Genomic DNA, 18,533 nt, shown 5'->3' with positions numbered 1-18,533 from the left:
AGTCATCTTAACGTGAAGTCACTGACACTTGAGCTCTTATCTTGAAAGGCTAAATTCCAGCTGTGTATGAAGGTTCCCAGAGTGTGGAAGTTGAGGAGACTGTTTGATTCTTGTCTACGTTCTTGAGTCTGTCTGAGCATGTTTAACATGAGCATGACACAGTGGGTGCACAGGTGCCTAACAGGCTAAATTTAATAACAGCTCAAGATAGGAGTGCCAGCCTGTGGGTCTCGACCTTGCAATGATAACTGCATTGTTTATCTCATCCCTCTTTTCAGCAATAGCATGGGAATATAGTCTCTTTGAGCAAATAAATCAAAACAAGTAATTTCTGGAGTTCTGAGGAAAAGAATTAGGCTGGAACATAGCTCAGTGGTAAAGCACGTACCTAGCATGCAGATGAAGCAAAGCTTACATTTGATCCCTGGCAATACAAAAAGAGAGAAAGGTTATTATTGATGAAGCAAAGTCAAGTCATAAAGTGGTAGTAACCAACAAACAATATATAAAGGCCAGCAATGATGGTATAAAAAATGCTGGAGAAGTGCAAACATGCACTGTAATGGTGGGTAAACTGTATGCGAGGCTGTCTACTTGTGTTTGTTAGGATGCTCAGACAGCAAGCCTGTATTGTTTTCCTTTAGTAGTGGTCACTAAAAAGAACCCACTTCTAGGAGGTGAGGTTCAATTGAACTGTGGGCTCAATTCCTAGTGGGGTGTTGTTTCAGAATCACGTGAGAATGAGAGAAGATAAAGAACAAAATTAAAAGAAACAAAACCAAGATTGGAAAGTATAACCGCTAAGAAAAAGTTCAAGGAATTAGGATTGTTGGACTCTGAAACAAAAAGCCATTGAGTTCATTTACTAAATCATAAATCATTCATTGGGATTTTTGCTGAAGATATGAAAGTAAGACACAGTAGTGGCGCCCTGATTATCTATAGTGAGGACACCGCAGGGAATAAGGTTGCAAAAAAAACCCTAAAAACGACCGATTGTAAAAACACAAAAAGAAGACCTAGAAGGGAACTAGTTGAAAAGTGAGACAAATGGGTAGGAGAGGGTTGAGAGAATGATGGGGTTACTAGGATCATAACACATTCTATACACATATGTAATGGTCAGAAGTAAATGAATGGACACCATGGAATGTTTAAGAGGTTAGAATTTCCTGGGTGGGAGTGATCATGAAACCTATTTAAAACCTTATTTTTGATGGAATGACACTTGAAATATTAAGGGATGTACTAAATGACAGTTTAAAGATTCCTTCAAATACATTTTTAAGAATCAGTTTGAGACAGAATTATGAATAGAGATCTATCAGTAACTTTTGCATTTCACACCATAGCTAGAGTTTGGCTCACCAATAACTTGTATATATTTTGAATGGGAAGCGCATGGGTGCAGCGATGAGTGTTCTCTTTAATTTTCAAGCTGTATGAGACTTGAACACACTGGCGTTCATCTGGGAGAATGGGCAGCTTTATAAGATAGTTAAGATTTATTGAAAATATAAAGTATCAGCATTTGGATATAGTAACTTAAGAGAGAGTCCAAGAGATTGGATACTTTGTGATGTCTGCATGTAGTAAATAGACACCCGCCCCCCCCCCCCATTGCTTTTGGAATTGATGCAACAGTGACGTAAGTGGGAGTCTCCTGGAGAAGTTCAGTAACGCGGCTTCTACTGCTGTTCTCAAGACTTCCCACTGATATTTGTAAAGCTTGAAAAATACAAATTCCGCTTGGACACATTTAATTTCCCACCTTTCCTGCTCTACCTCCCTCCTCCCTGTGCATCCTTCTACCTTCTGTACTGTGAAACACTACTACCCTGTTACCTCACTGATACGAGTCTTAAATGTTCATTCAGATGGCTTTAAACTTAGTCGTGAATAGTTTGTTTATAGACTGTCATTTTCATTGTTGTTGTGAGAATATTTGAGATGCACTATATGAAGTAACTTCAGTGTCTTTCAAAGCCCATTTCTGGTTGCTGAACACCACTAGATGGCGGCACTGTGGGCTTTTACAATGAATTTTTGTTTTCTGAATTTGTTCTAGAAACTGATGAGGAAACAGATATACCAACCAAAGTAATGAGCTGATCAAGGATTTTATTGGGGGTTCTCTGTGCTCTGGGCAATAAGAGTACAAAAATTTGAGAAAATATTTTTTTCACACTGTCCCTCAAAGAATTTTACCATAAGCTGAAAGAAGTTGAAGAGAGCTGGTTGTGATAACTCATATGTATAATCTGAGCCCTGGAGAGACTAAGGCAGGAGAATTGGCTGTGAGTTCAAGGTCAGTTTATGCTACATGGAGAGATATAGACCAATAAAATAAATAAATAGATAGATAGATAGATAGATAGATAGATAGATAGATAGATAAAGGAAAGAAGGAAGGAAGGAATAAATAAAGCAAGCAAGCTTAAAATAGAAGAGAATGGCACATTGTCTGCCTCTTCATAAAGCATTGGTTTAGTACCAGGTAGAAACAAAATCAGTATTATTTTTAACTATTCAAAAAATGAAAACCTGTACATTTAATTAAGAGGCCAAGACAAGGACAAAGTGACCAGAGTTTGCTTTCTAAATTTTCTATCAACAGAACCCTAAAGTAGAAGAATGTGAACAGGATGGGGAATGGGGCCTTGAGAGGAAAACCCAAAGAAGCCGCACACTGACATGAGAGCCCTTGGGGGAGCCTCTAAGTCACAAGTAAATTCTCAGTTCTCTACAGCAAACTATAAAGATGAGCTTCAGTCATTAGGAGAGACGCACGGGGCGCTGGGGATGTCGCTCAGTGGAGAGTGCCTGCCTGACATGCCAAAGGTTCTAGGTACAACATCCCCAGAACCATTAGAAAATAAAAATAAAAGGAAACTATCAGAAAGGAACACAAGTTTACTATATGATTCCTAAATTCCCAGGCCCAGCCCGCCCCCCGCCCCCCACCTGCAATTGCTGCTTTTTCCTGGAAGAACACACAATGATCTTATAATAAATATGCATTCTAGGATATTCTCTGCCTTCCTAGCCTATACTTCCAAAGTGTTAATGCCAGATTAATTGGCCTGCAATATATGTTACCCCTGAGCCTTATCATATTATCTGATGTATAAGGCAATTGATTGTGTTTAATTCACTGACACTCCTTAACCCACCTCTCAGCTGCCTGAGAGCAAAGATCATGGTTTATTATTTTTAATATCTTTTGCTTATTCAGTATCTCCTGTTATGCAGTATTTAACTGGTGGTAATAGTAAAGGAAAAAACTTAAAAGATAATAAAACAGTAATTTTCCAATTCAATTTTAAAAACAGCATTACTGAAATATCCAGTAAGCAGTGTTTACTAAGCATGCACACCCTTAAATACTCGTTGTCTTAGGGATTCTATTGCTGTGATGAACACCATGACCAAAAGCAACTTGGGAAGAAAGGGATTTATTTCATTTTAGAGATTACACTCCATCACTGGGGGAAGTCAGGGCAGGAACTCAGGTCAAGAACCGGAGGCTGAAACTGAAGCAGAGGCCAGCCATGGAGGGGTGCTACTTCATGGCTTGTCTGCTTTCTGATAACACCCAGGACCACCAGCCCAGGGCTGGCACTACACAATAAAATGAACCCTCCCACATCAGTCATCAAGAAAATGTCCTACAAGCCAATCTGATGGGAGCATTGTCCTGACTGAGGTTTCTGCCTCTAAAAGGACTAGCTTTTGTGTCAAGTTGATAAAAACCTATGCAGCACGCTGTTTCTTTGACAAGTACAAAGCATCTTTCAACATGAAAAGTGTGTATGTATGTGTATACATACACACACATATGTAATTTTGCTCACAAAAAGGTTTTGGCCAGGAAGGCTAAGAATGTATCTTATATGGGTTTAATGTCACTGGTCTAGATGCCATTTTGAACCCAATAGCTCTACCTTTCAAGTGAGTCACATCTGATTTAATAGTGCTTAAGGCATTTTGTCAAATATTAGGATTCATCATGTGTGTTATTGGAGACACTTAGGCACAAAAGTGGAATGAGCCTGTATCTGTATATGATGAGACTATATTATAGACTACTACAAGCTCTTGGTGTACATTATTGAATATGACAAAACAGAATTAAGAATGTAATACTTTTCTAATAGTAGCTCAGAATTGTGCCCTTGTTTTAACAGTTTCTGTCAATATCTCATCTTTCCCTGTAAAGATAACAGGGTATATTGTCAGCCTGTGAGAATTTGCACTTTATGTATTTGTGTGTGGATTTCTGTGGTTTTAACCAAATGAAATGTTCTCAGTAATAAACAGGTCTCCTCATAGGCATGAGTGTCTGTGCACTTTTTATTGTTTCAGACACTATAGTTCATGAAGTTTGCTGTCCAACTGAGGTTTTTAAAATGTAGGCATAACTTACCCTGGAGTTTGCTTGCAGCTTTAACTCATTTTGCTTCAGCGTTCTGTGGATTATTTCTTTGTTGGCTCATCTAGGAGAAGTCCCAGGGGTTGGGAACTCATATTAAAATAATAGCCTGAGGCTGCAAGGGAAACGGGTTCAGGGAGACTGGTTTCCTGGTGGGGAGGAGATGAGAGCAGGTGAGGTGGAAGAGACTTCCGGTTTTCCACTCTTCCCATATATGAATGCCTCCCACTGGTGGACAAAAATCTTTAGAATGTGTTTGGGTTTAGGATCCCAAATCCAGTCCGAACATTTCTCTCCATCATTAGGGAAGCCTTTGGGCAGTTCAGGGACCCACTGAGTACACAGTATACAGATCCCTTTAAACTCTGTGTGTGTCCATGAACATTTCTGGACGGTCAGAGCAAGTCATTGGGTAGGCTCTATTGCTCTATTCTCTTGAGATAGTGTCTCACTGAGCCTGGTGGTTTGCAACACCCATTTCACTACATTAGAGCCCAGTGATCGGACTGACCCCAGGGCTGTGGTGCAGGCATTCATGGCAGTTTTTTCATGTGTGCTGTGGTTCCATTCAAGTCCTTATGCTCACACTGCGAGCACCCTTAACCTCAGCCATCTCTCCAGCCCAACTTTCGTTTATTTAACCTAGTAAGTCCTGCCTCCATGGCTACTCATTTTGAATTCCTTTTACAAACAGGCAAGCTTTCTGAAGTCCTCTGGGGTTTGTTGACTTTTTCTTTTTTCTTTTTTTTTTTTTTTCTTTTTCTTTTTTTAAAAATTTTAAATTTTTTTTTATTTTTGAGACAGAGTTTCTCTGTGTAGCCTCTCGAACTAGCCCTGCAGACCAGCATTTAGGAAGACGAAGTAGAAGGATTGCCATGAATCTGGGTGGTAAAGTGAGACCCTGTGTCCAAAAGAAAACAAAACAAGAAACAAAGAAAGACATCTTTAAGTGTTCAATATATTCACCATTTTCTTAAGTGTTTCCAATACTCTGTTAGAGCTGCAGATGTAGAACTAATGGACTTGGAAGTCTAACTGTACAAAAAGAAATGCATATTACTCATTCATTCATTCATTCATTTATTTGCTAAGCCAATAGCAAATGCTTACCAAGGATGGTGGATGTGTATTGGCTTCTAAGTCCCACTAGGGGGCAGAGTGAGAATGTCTTTGGAAAGGCCCTATCTACTTTGAAAGGAAATGTGGCTTGAGGTGTTCTTTTAATAAACTGACTGTTCAGGCTCTAGAGACAGGTGCATCTGAGCCACCTGCAAGCCCAAAAGGCTGAGTTAATCCTGACAGTATTCACTTCCTCCTGAAGCAGTTCTTCAGCTTGGAATCATGCTAAGAACTTTCCCAACTGACTTTCCTCCATATTGGCCTCTGGGAGCCAGGGTAGAGATTAGTGTTTCCTCTTTTAATATAAAGAAAAAAGAAGTCAGGAGTCAGTTCCCAGAAAGTCTCCTTGGGTATAAAAGAGAGGCTACCCCAGAACTGAGCAACCTAAAGAAATGGGCTGGAGAGGTGGTTCAGCAGTTAAGAGCACTGGCCACTCTTCCAGCTGACCTACATTTAATTCCCAGCACCCACATGCCAGCTCACAATCACCTGTAAGTCCAGTTGCAGGGGATCTAAAGCCTCTTCTGGCCTCTATGGGCACTGAGTATGCATGTAGTGCATAGACATACATTGCAGGCAAAAATACCCATCCACGTTAAAATAATAAAATTTCTGGACCCAGAGATACGGCACCAGCCACTCTTTCAGAGGATCTGGGATCAATTCCCACACCCACATAGCAGATTTCTATCTAACTCCACTGCCAGGGGATCTATGCCCTCTTCTGGCCTCCAAGGGCACCAGGTACCTATGTGGTAGACAAACATGCAGGCAGACAGAACACCCATACGCACGTAATAAAATATAAATAATGCAATGGAAGAACATGGAAGTAAGCCTTGAAGACTGCCTATGTTCAGGCTTTGTTTTCCTGCTGCTGAGCCCTTTTATCTCAACTGCAAAGTGCAATACATATTTCATAATGCTTTATCGTTAACTTTTTAGATTTACTTTTTCCACTTTATGTGTGTATGAATGCTTTGTTTGTGTGCATGTGTGTGCACTGCAAGGGTGCCTGGTACCCGCAGAGGCCAGAAAAGGGCATCAGACCCTCTGGAACTGGGCTTACACATTGGTTGTGAGCTGCCACGTGGGTGATGAAAATCAAAGCCAGGTCCTCTGCAAGAGCTACAAGTGCTCTTAATGGCTGAGCCATCTCTCCAGCCCAGTGATGGTTAGAGTCACCATGGAAACAAAACTCATAGATCTGTAAGGGATTGTCTAGATTAGGATAAATTAATCAGGAAGACCCATCTTAACTCTGGGTGGTACCATCCCATGGGCTGTGGTCCTGGACTAAATAAAAAGAAGAAAGGGGGGCTGGTGAGATGGCTCAGTGGGTAAGAGCACCCGACTGCTCTTCCGAAGGACCCAAAGGACTGGAGTTCAAGTCCCAGCAACCACATGGTGGCTCACAGCCATCCATAGTGAGATCTGACTCCCTCTTCTGGAGTGTCTGAAGACAGCTACAGTGTACTTACATATAATAAATAAATCTTTAAAAAAAAAAAAAGAAGAAGAAGAAAGGGAGCTGAGCCCAAGCAGTGGATGATGGAAGTATGGGAAACTAGCCATGATGGACTGTGTGTATTCCCTGAAACTGTAAGCCAAACCCTTTCTTCCTAAATTGCTTTGTCACATATTTTTGTTGCACTAAATGAGACAGTTAGCTAATGTATATACTCCATGTATTCATTGTCAGAAAAAAAATGGAGGTAAGTATTATAAAAGGTTTAACAGAAGACTGGGATAGTGACTCTTTAAAGAAGAGATAGGCGGATGGATCGTCCCGAAGGCTTTTCTACTTTATTCTTTCCCTTTGAGTGCATGCCCCATCAGGCACACTCCATTAGGCAGTCCTGTCCGCCCAAAGCTTATGATCTAGTAGCAGCAGACAGCTATTTCCCACAAAAAAGCAAGACACTATGAGAGTGATAAATTATTCTAATGGAAAAAATATAGGGTGTGTTTCTAATGGAAAATATGGGAACTTTAACTTAGCCTGCAGACAAAATGTCCCCAAGGAGATGACTCAAAGGATGAAAAGGAAGTAGTCAGAAATTACTCATGAGTCAGGAAAGAGCCTGACAGGAGCCAGAAATGACAAGACCAAAAGGCAGCACACGGGAGGGAGGGAGGGAGGAGGGAGGGAGCAGGGGAGGGGCACAGGATGAGCTCAGAGGAATGGCTGTTTTCGAAGATGCTGCTCCATTTTCCTGCCATCGTACTTATTTGAAAATCTTGATATTTTCCTCAATCCTTTTATTCTTATATTTTTTTCCTAAAAAATGTAACATTTCCCAAAAGCTAAAAATGCTTTTCAATTTTTGACCTTCAAAAATACAGGTTTAAAACAAAGTCCAAACAAGAAACCACAGCAGCTTTCTAAACACCAAAAGGAACTTGAGACCTAAGAATGTTCAAAAACATCTTCCCTAATAAAGGAATTCAAAAGAATTTCTATGCTGTAGGATATTCTTTTAGGAAAGACGAAATGTATATTTTACCCTGTCTTGCCCACAGTGTGCAGATATAAAAACCTGGAGAAAATGCATGAGGCAGGAGCATTTGAGGACTCTGAACTCCTAATACTTGTATCCAGTTCTAGCAAATAAATGGCAGAGTGGGTTAACTGAAGCCCCAGGGATCGGGGGACACAAGGACCTGGCAAGTGTCAGGACACAGTGGGGAAGGCCTCAAGAGTGAAATTCTGTAATTCCTAGGCCCAGTGTTAATCAGTATGTTGTGGATTTGATGCTTAAGAGCATGGCATAGGCTTGAGTATTAAGACTTGGGGTACACCACTGTCCACATCCCAAACTGCCCAATTGTGTGCACAACCTGGATGCATCTGTCACTGCAGCTGAAGTAATGTTGCTGTTGCAGCTGCAGAGGCAAGTCACATGGGACCCGAGACCACCTGGAACAGTGGCATGCCAGAGAGAAAGTAAAGAAGAGCCAGACTTGTAGCACATAAAATTCCAACTATCCAGTGTTCAAGAATTCTTAGCACACAAAGAGTAAAGAAAATCTCAATTAGCATAAAAAGGAAATAAAAGAGAAAAACAAAACAGAAAAGGCAACCGATAAATGTTGATGACAACAAAGCACAAATGTTGAAGGTGTTGAAAACAATGTTAGAAGATGCTCTAGGAAGCCCGGGTGAGCATGCTTGAAATGAAGAGAAAGCTGAGAAAGACAGAAGACAAGAGGACAAACCAAATAGAAATGCTAGGACTGATTGCAGAATTGAGGTGACAGAGGAGTTGGCATATTTAAACACAGATCCACAGAAAGTATGTAATGTGAATGAGAGAAAAATCACTTGAAAAAATAACCTGAGCCTCAAACACCTGATAGGAAGTACCAGATTTCTGTATTCAAGAAATTCAAGACAATTCAGGAAAAAAAAATGTAGGACCAGTTCTCAAATTTGATAAAAGGCACAACTTACAGAAGCAAGACATTTAAGTGACTTCTAAAAAGGACAAACTCGAAGAATTCGATGCCTAGCATTAAACTGCTGAAAGATAAAAGCAAAGGAAATATGACAGAAAACTCTTTGAAACTAGCTAGAGAGAACGTTACCAGAGTGACTGGAGGAGCTGGGCATTTCCCACAGAGGACAGAGAACGTTAAGGTGCCAGAAGGAAAGCAATGTGAACATGAAATTTTATAGCCAGGGAGACAAGCCTCAGCAATAAAGCAATCCTAGAGGAAAGAACATTAAGAGACTCCATTGCCATGCAGCCTGATCTAAAACAGTTGCTATGGAGACTGAATCAAGAACCAAAACATCTCCCAAAAGAAAGCTTAGAATTAACTGACTTTAATGGTGAATTCTTCAAGCTACTCAAAGAAGAACAAATTTCAATCCTTTCCAGATTCTTCTAAACTGTAGGAAAAGAGGGAACATTTCCAACTGTGATCTCTGAAATTAGTTTTACATTGATATAAAGACCAGACAAAAATAGGCTACCTTCTCTTATAATAAAGATACAAAAAGATGTTACAACAAAATGTCAACAAAATCCAGCAACATATTAATGTGAATGTGCATTGTGACCTAAGAGGATTTACATTAGGCATTTGAGGTTGGTTTAACATACAATAATTTATGTAACACACTGTATGGACGTGGGTGGAGAAAACTCAGCTCAGGCCTTCAGTAAGAGCAGTGTGTATGCACTCTTAGCTGCTGGCCTTCTCACCCGCCCAAGTTTCCTATTGCTTAGACAAGTTATCACAAACTCTGGGGCTTATAATAACTCAGATTTTTTATCCTACTGCCTCAGAAGTCTGAAACGATGCATTAGACTTTTTCGCCACTGTGACCAGATATCTGACAGACACAATGTAAGGGAGAAAAGATTTCTTTGACTCCTGGAGCCCATCATGAAAAGGAAGGTGTAGTGGCAGGTCTTGCCCCGTCTGGTGGCTAGCATATGTGGCTGGTGCTCACATCCAGCAGACAGAAATCTGATGGCTCTGGCCAGCAGTGAAGCCTTAGTGAACCTTGTGGAGTATGTAAGCCCTACTTCCCCAAAGCTCCATAGCTTGGTTTTTACCAAGTATTCAAGAGGATGAAACTGTGAGGTTCATTTCAAATTCAAACGGTAACGAATAGGTGCCACTGAGCTAAAATCAAGGTATCGGCAGATATCTGTTCTTCCTGCAGACTAGGAAAGATCTGTCCTCCAGCCTTCTCAACCTTCTAGAAGCTACCTACAGCCTGTTACTCACAGACCATTTATCCACTTTCAAAGTTGCAACACAGCATCAAGTCTCTCTGATTTGGCTGTTATTGTCTTGTATCTTTCTTTGCCGTTTGTTTGTTTGTTTGTTTGTTTCGAGACAGGATTTCTCTGCCTCTGCCTCCCACGTACTGGGATTAAAGGCGTGTGCCACCACCGCCCAGCTTTTCCTTTGCCTTTTTAAAAGGGCCTTGGCAACTGCGCTGAGCCCATCAGGATAATCCAGGATGGCCGAAAGTCAAGATACTGTTAGAACTACACACATTGACTCTGTGAAGCTCTCTCCCCATCAAAGCATGCCAGGGGAAGCCCCTCTTTGGGGGTGAGGTCCTCACCCATTGCACACAGCCTGTGGTTGCCCATTTCATGTTTTTATGGTGGTTTACATTTCCATTTCCCTTTATGAGCAGCGGGCTGCATCTGCACCTACTATAGCACAGATGTTACTGAACACTTAAATGAATGAGTAAATGAATAAACATTGCTGGGCAAAAGGGATAGCAGGGTGAAAGAAACAAGCAGCCTAGTAGAATATAATGATGGTACTTTTGTGTGACTCTGCAGTGACTCGATCCTAGAGTTTCAGCTTCTGTAAGTCCTAGCCATCTTTCAAGATCACCTGAGGTCCTGTCCTCTGAAGACTTTACCCCTCTGCCCAGCCACCTGCACTTCTGTCACCATGCTGTATCTGTCACCCTTTGAAGTTTCCCTCATAATCTAGAGGTTTTTGTGTCCTCCCCTGTCCCACACGAGGAATTTGGATGATGGCTCAGCACGGTCGTAACTAGAGAAATCACTGCTCACCCGCGCTGCCTCAGTTCCCCCAAGTGTGACAGGCACGGTGGAATCAGTATGGAGTTAGCGGCAGGCCAGGCACTTAGGAATTTGGTGCTGAGGGGACGGAGGAGTCCAAGGGCGGGCGACGGGAGGCTGCGGGCGGGAGCGGGCGGGCGGGCGGGCCGGGGCGGTGCCGGGCGAGAGCGCGGAGGGATGCGCGACCCCGCGATGGGCCCAGGGGCGCGGCTGGCGCTGCTGGCGCTGCTGGCGCTCGGGGGAGACCCCGCGGCGGTCACGGGGCGGGAGGACACGTTCTCCGCGCTGACCAGCGTGGCGCGCGCCCTGGCGCCCGAGCGCAGGCTGCTGGGGACACTGAGGCGCTACTTGCGAGGCGAGGAGGCGCGGCTGCGCGACTTGACCAGGTGAGGGCGTCTCCAGGAAGCGGGGATGCTCAGCGACTGAGGGTGAGGAGTAACTGAGGCCCAATGTGACTTCCAGACCCAACTGTCATGTGGTGGGGACCCTGAGACACTTTGAAGGGGAATGAGGAGTTCTGTGTCACACCCTCTGTGTCTGTGTGTGTCTGTGTCTGTGTCTGTCTGTCTGTCTGTCTGTGTCTGTGTCTGTCTCTTTGTCTCTGTGCCTGTCTCTCTGCCTCTTTGTGTGTGTGTCTCTGTCTCTCTGTTCCGGTCTCTGTCTCTCTCTGTGTCTCTGTGTCTGTCTGTATGTGTGTTTGTCCGTGTCTCTGTCTCTGTCTCTTTCTGTTTCTCTGTCTCTCTCTCTGTCTCTCTCTCTCTGTCTCTCTCTCTCTGTCTCTCTCTCTGTCTCTGTCTCTCTCTCTGTCTCTCTCTCTCTCTCTCTCTGTCTCACACACACACACACCCCGGGGTGTGACACACACCCCCATCCACCTTCACATGTCCAAGTTGATACACTGTGAAAAAGTGTAGGTAGCATGGAGATTCTAGAGTCCAGTTGGATCTCACAAATGCTGTGTCAAGCAGCAAATGACCTTGAACTTCTTGTCAAGTTACTGCTGACACAGTAGAATGGTGTGGTGACCATTATAGCTCTTATTTCTTTTTCCATGGGTAAAAGTTCTCTGAATGTAAGTAGTAGCTGAGAGGTTGTATGTATGTGAAAATGTCTGACTCCAAAGAAAACACTGTGAATAACTATTTCACACTGGGTAATACTGGGGGTAGTGTGCACAAACACACAGCCAACATTATTTTTTATGCAGTCAGCGAAGTAGAGTTAGATCCTGAAAGGTAAACTGTTGTAAAGTGTGGGACTTAGAGCCCTAATCAGTGTCCAAGATGAAAAAGGAATGCTTGCATATGATACCAACATATCTTGTGCCTTCTTTGCTTTGGACACTGAGAAGCCCACGGACTATAAGACACAGTTGTTTCCATATAAATCCAATTGATCTTACAAACTTGTCTAGACAGAGCAGAAGCACATCATTTGATTTCCAGTAACTTTAAATTTCAAATCCATCCCCATGCCAACCCGCCCTGCTCCACTCCCACAAATGTTTATAAGAAATGGTCATGAGGGACAGCCAGTTTCGTAAGGGTTGGCTTAATCCTGCAGTCTGCTCTTCAAATGCCATTGGTGGCAACTGATGGCTTGTATTTGGACATGCATTTGTTTGAGTTGCAGTATCAAATTGGTTTGTAAAAAAAAAAAAACTGCAGATCACATTCTTACAAAGAAAAACAGGCTGTAAGCAGGAGACAAGTTTAGGAAAAGCTAATAAAAGACACCTGTCTATACTAAAAAAAGAAGGAGGAGGAGGAAGAGGAGGAGGAAGAAGAGGAGAAAGCTAATGCAGGAAAAAGTGTGTGGAACACTGTGGGTACCAAGTGGCTCAGAGTCTAGATTCAGGAGCTCAACAGGTCTCTGTTTGAATTTTTGACTCTGACCATGTTATATCTTTAAGCTTTAGTTTCCTAATCTAAACAATGATGCTTTAATGGTTATTCCCATAGGGTTCTTGGAATGATTGTGTCCAGGTAAAGTTATTTATCATTGAGCTTAACATGTAGTAAGTTGCTGAAAAAAATGTTAACTCCTTATGACTCTTCAAGGCTGACTGATCAAGTAGACTCAGCGCAGTGGGGAGGCTGAGGCAGGAAGACTGCTGTGAACCAAGCAACACAAGAGCAGACCACCGCTGCTCAGTGACTTAGTATTAACCCTGCCAACGGAAGCACTAGCGGGGATTCTAAAAGATTAAAAAGGGAATTTTTAAAATCCCAGATTCGTTTCTGAGATGATTATGAACATTTAATCTCATCAAACTCAACCTGATGTTCTAGAGGCTGTGACTCTGTTCCCTGCTCGAATGCCAGGGTGAAGTGTTTACTTTTTGAAAATGATTTTTTTAATCTTTTTGTAAAATTTGGGCAGTTTCAGCTCACTTTTCTATAGATTCAATCTGTTGATTTTATAGAAGTTGAAATGTTATTTCTAATGCCCTTGTTTTATATGCTTTGAGTTTCTAAATCAGGAAATGAAGGGGCTTTGGCTGCTGAAGCTGCTCCTACCTGCTAATGGATAGAAAGTGTGCTAGTTAGAGCCCCCATCACTGCACACCAGTAGAGTACACAGTCTGCATTGGCGGTGGGAGGGCGGGGGAAGGGGGAGGAGAGTCCATCTCTAGTTTATTTTGTTGGTGCCATTTAAGAAACACAAAAGAGTAAAAGAGTTGAAGTGATTTCTGGGCTCAGAATGAAGCATTCAGAAGGTCTCAGAAGGATGAAGGCAAAGCCATCTCTCAGTTTCAAGGGAGAAAAGTATCAAATTGACATGGCCCATGGCTTGCGGTTGAGTAACCTCCCCAGGAAGCTAACTGCAGGGATTGGGTTGCAAATTTTATGTGCAGATTCTTGAAGGAAAGGATCTGATTTTCCACTCTCAGCAGCATTTGTTAAAGCAAAAAGGCATTTAGGAAAGCCCGAGGTTGGCCTTCAGCATCCCGTAAACTCAGTCACTGTTTGCTCAGAGGCTGGGCATGCAGCCAAGTTTGCATTCCTAGCCAGCCTCGGGTATCAGTCTATAGATTTCCCCTGCTTTCTTTCCTGTGCGAGAGAAAAAAAAAAAAAGTAGTCATATTTGATATTTGAACACTGCATTGCTTGATTGCTGCAGTCAAGAGCAAACCCCTGGTCTGATGCAAAGAGCACCTCCCTGCTCTCCCTTTGTGCCTCTGCTTGTTCAGATGTGTTTTAAACACTTGTCCTTGCCCTAGCAAGGGTCTGTGGGAAAGGTGAGGGGAAAAACTAGAATGGAAAACAAAAGGACCCAAAGAGATGCAAGAGTGGACCGGCCTTTCACCTCACAGAGCAGAGCTGGTTAGGGGCTGGCTCAGAATTAGCCTCGGGCTCCTCCCAGCTCCCCCCCCCCCCCCCGCCGCCCCCAGCTCCTCCCCGTCTTGTAAAGCTCACTGCACTCCGCCTCAGTTGTTCCTGGACACTTCAGGTTTTAAGCTGCACTTGGCTTGGGCCCGCACTTGGACATTTTTTTCCCGTCTAGCAGCTCGCTAAGTGGTTCCACATGGAGCCCAGGCAAGAAATAACGGGCAGTAAACCGCTCTCCACGCTCCGCAGGCTGATTTGGATTCGAAACCCCAGAGGAACAGCCCACAAGCAGCACTGTCTTTGGGATCGGAGACAGACACCGTGGGACTTTCCAGGCTTCTGTGTCCTGCTTGGGTCATCCAGGCCCAGATTCTTGTTCCTTAGTTTTTGTTGACCATTTGACTGCGGAAGCTTCGGCGCGGGTCTTTATCTCTTGCCGGCTTCCTTTCTCAGTTGAGAGCCTCGCTCTTTAGAATCCTCAGGTGACTCTGCACCTCTCCCTCCATTCCTCTGTCTCACACCATTCTGTCTGCAAGGTCCCCCAATTCCTCAAAAGATGTGTGAGTTCTAGTACTCATTCATATGGTCTAGCTCCATCAGCTGTTGTTATATTGATTTTGACATTAATTTTTGGATAAAGCTCTTAGAGCAGCAGCTCTTAGCCTTCCTAATGCTGTGACCCTTTAAAACAGTTCCTCATGTCGTGCTGACCCCCAGCCCTCAAATTATTTTTGTTGCTACTTCATAGCAGTAATTTTGCTACTGTTATGAATCATAACATAAATATGTTTTCCAATGGTCTTAGGTAACCCCTGTGGAAGAGTCATTTGGCCCTCAAAGGGACCACAACCCATGGGTTGAGAACTACTGTCTTAGAGGATAAGAGGTACCTGTAACCTGTCATGTTCAACATGATTGATAGATCTCAGTAATATAAATTCCATCACTGTGTTAGACATGGAGTAAGCACAGTATAGCAGGAGAGGAGGCAGGAGAGGAAGCAGGAGAGGAGGCAGGAGAGGAGACAGGAGAGGAGGCAGCATCTTTTGCCTATATGAGTGCTTGCAGAACGCACAGGAAGAAATTCATTAGAAAGATGGTTACTCCAGGTGCCACCATTTCCAGCCTTTTCGGTTCCTGTCCCGGCATTGGAAGAATGGAAGTGAGCTGGACGCCTCCCTCTCTGTTCCTGCTATGACTACCTCCAGTGTCTGAACTGATTCCTGGTCTGCTCCCTTGAACCCACCCCATTCTCTTCCCTAGAGTCACTAAGATGGCTTCCCTCTTCTTGTCTCATGTTGACATGCTGAAGTGACCTCCTCCTCCGTCTTTCTGTCTCAGTTGCTTCCATTTCTGAATCTCCCTTCCCCACCCTCTCACAAACTCATTCATGTAAACAAGTCCTAACAATTCCACTCTCACTTGCCCTGGCCAAATTAACCATCCCTTGCTGTCTTCTAGGTCTTATTATTTAGTCTAGTACTGCATCTACAACATAACTGTGTCTCACTCACCCACTGGACTGTGAGTCCCTGGGACCAATCTCACTGTCTTAGTCAAGATTTGGCTCCTAGAGTTTAGAAGAATTTATTCCATTCATTATTTCATGGAGACATGTATGGAAGCTGGGTCTGATTATCACAAGCCTTTAACTTGGGAGGCTAAGTCAGGAAAATTACAAGTTCAAGGCCTGCATGGGCTACCAAGTGAGTTCATGGTCATCCTGGGCAAATTAGTGCTGTCCTATCTCAGAATTAAAAGAGACCTAATGATGTAATGCAGGGGTAAAGCCTGCCTCACGTACAGAGTCCGAGGTGAAATCCCCAGGAGCATACACACCCACACAAGAGAGGACTGAACTTAGATACTATGGTGATCTGAATTGGAATAGCCCTCATAGGCCCATGGCTGTGAAGACCTTGTCCCTAGTTGGTGGAACTATTTGGGAAGGATTAGGGGGTGTGGTTATCACTGGGGGAAGGCCTTAAGGTTTTAAAACTTGCTTACTATTCCTAGTGTGTTCTTTCTACCCCGTACTTGTGGAGCTTTCAGCTATTCTTCTGCCATGCCGTTGCTCTGCCACCATGACCTCTAACCCTCTGAAACTGTAAAGCCAACTGAATAGTTTCTTTAATAAGATGCCTTGAAGGAACAAAGTGATGAGAACAAGTTCTTTTGGACCATGGAATTTTTTTGGTGGGGGAGGGGCTTGAGGGGTTCAAGACAGAGGTTCCTTGTGTAGCCTTGGCTATCCTGAAACTTACCCTGTAGACCAGGCTGGCCTCGAACCCAGGAATCCATCTGCCTTGCTTCTAGAGTCCTGGGATTAAAGGCATGTGCCACCACTGCCCGGCTTGGTCCATGAACTCAGTGTGCAATGGGCCTCATCTTTCCTTTGTATCCCAGGACCTAGCATAGAGTCAGGCATCTCAAAAATGATGATTCTATATTAATTCACTGAAGAAGTAGCTATATGTCAAATGTTTACATCTTTGTACACATTGGTTCCCAGTAGCTCAGAACCCACTCTTCTTCCCTAACCTTTGTTCATTTTCACGGGAACCATGGCAACATCAACCCAGAACCCAGGCTTCTGAATGTTGTGGCTTTTGTTTCAGTCCTGGCTTTGCTATTTTCTAACAGCACAGCCTCGTTTTGGTTTCCTCCACTGCAAATAGGACAAAATAAACCTACATTAAATGGCCTGGCTCTGTAATTAATAGGACTTGCTGCTTTCTAGAGGACCCAGGTTTGGTTCCCAGCACCCACATGGCTCACAACCATGCACAACTCCAATTCTGGAGGATCCAGTGACCTTTTCTGGCTTCTACCAGCACTGCACACATGTGGCACATAGATATACAAGCATAAAATAAAAATAAAATAAAATAAAATAGAATGCCCAGTGCATGGTAAGGATCCAGTAGGTGGCAGTCATCGAAACATTTAAAAAGATCCTTCAGGAAGCAGGTCGGCCACCACCTCTTCTAACCACCATAGTCTTGTATGCTCCAGGCTCTCTTAGCATACCTCATGTTGATTGTTAGTTTTTCCAAAATGCTTCTGAGTTCCTTCCAGACACTAAGTACTGGGTCTAGAGTGATCACAGAAGAACAGAGCTTTGTGTCTGTCAAGCCCCTGAGCTGGAGCACACCTTGTATCTCTAACATGTAGTATAGTGCCAGACATAGTGTGACTGAACAGTCTACATGGACTCTTCAGTGAATAAATGGACGGACCCAATTATGTGATATTTATTGTTTCCAAGTTTTTTATTCCTGCCTGGCTCTTTTAATTGAACTATTTTCATGAGTTTCCAGAGGTTCAACACTTAACACTTCAATTTTTACACCGTCACCCTCTTCCTCAAGAAGTGAGGGCTACTCAAACAGGAATTTGTAAATGAATATTTTATTTGTCCTACTTTCTAAATCTGTTGTATGTGTTGAGATCAAGGTCATTATGTTTCAGCTCTATAAACATGTCTTAAATCATCCCTCAAGTCATACTTTTACCTGGATTGTAAATTTCTTTAGGAATCATGAGATTATCATTTGCCTCACGTATCACTTGTAAAATTCCATACTGTAACACATTTAATAAACTTTTGACATCAAAAAAAAAAAAAAAAAAAAAAAAGAAGAAGAAGTGAGGGCTACAGGCAGGCACCGCTGCAGCCAGCTCCTGATTTTAGCAGTTCTCACCACGGCAGCCTCCCTGGGCTGTGTCAGCTGTGTCTAGGTGAGATAATTCTTTCTCGTTTTGTTCAGATTCTATGACAAGGTACTTTCTTTGCACGAGGACTTGAAGATCCCTGTAGTGAATCCTCTACTTGCCTTCACTCTCATCAAACGTCTGCAGTCTGACTGGAGGAATGTGGTACACAGTCTGGAGGCCACTGAGAACATCCGAGGTAATGAGGATGCTTGTGAAGTACGGGGAAAGCTTCTAGCTTCTGATTTGGTGGTGAGGAGGGAGACTCTGTTGAGTGACAGTGACGATTAGCAGAGCAGACAGAAACTACCTGAACTCCTAAGCTCCTTGAAGTCAATCGAGTTGGTCCTCTTGCTAGTAGGTGTATGG

General features: G+C 43.2%; 1 protein-coding gene across 1 annotated transcript in view; it reads left to right on the top strand.

The window, feature by feature from the left end:
* The first annotated feature begins 11,310 nt into the window (after positions 1–11,310).
* Positions 11,311–18,533, top strand: part of P4ha3 (prolyl 4-hydroxylase subunit alpha 3) — a 41,745-nt gene continuing 34,522 nt past the window's right edge. Inside the window, exons 1-2 of the mRNA XM_021167959.3 lie at positions 11,311–11,504; positions 18,221–18,363. Of these exons, the coding sequence (XP_021023618.2) occupies positions 11,311–11,504; positions 18,221–18,363 (337 nt within the window). The remainder of the gene's footprint in view (positions 11,505–18,220; positions 18,364–18,533) is intronic.

The sequence above is a fragment of the Mus caroli genome, unplaced genomic scaffold, assembly GCF_978045245.1.
Source record: "Mus caroli unplaced genomic scaffold, Mus_caroli_1 scaffold_8, whole genome shotgun sequence".
Taxonomy (NCBI): Eukaryota; Metazoa; Chordata; class Mammalia; order Rodentia; family Muridae; genus Mus; species Mus caroli.
This window is presented reverse-complemented; position numbering and strand designations above follow the sequence as displayed.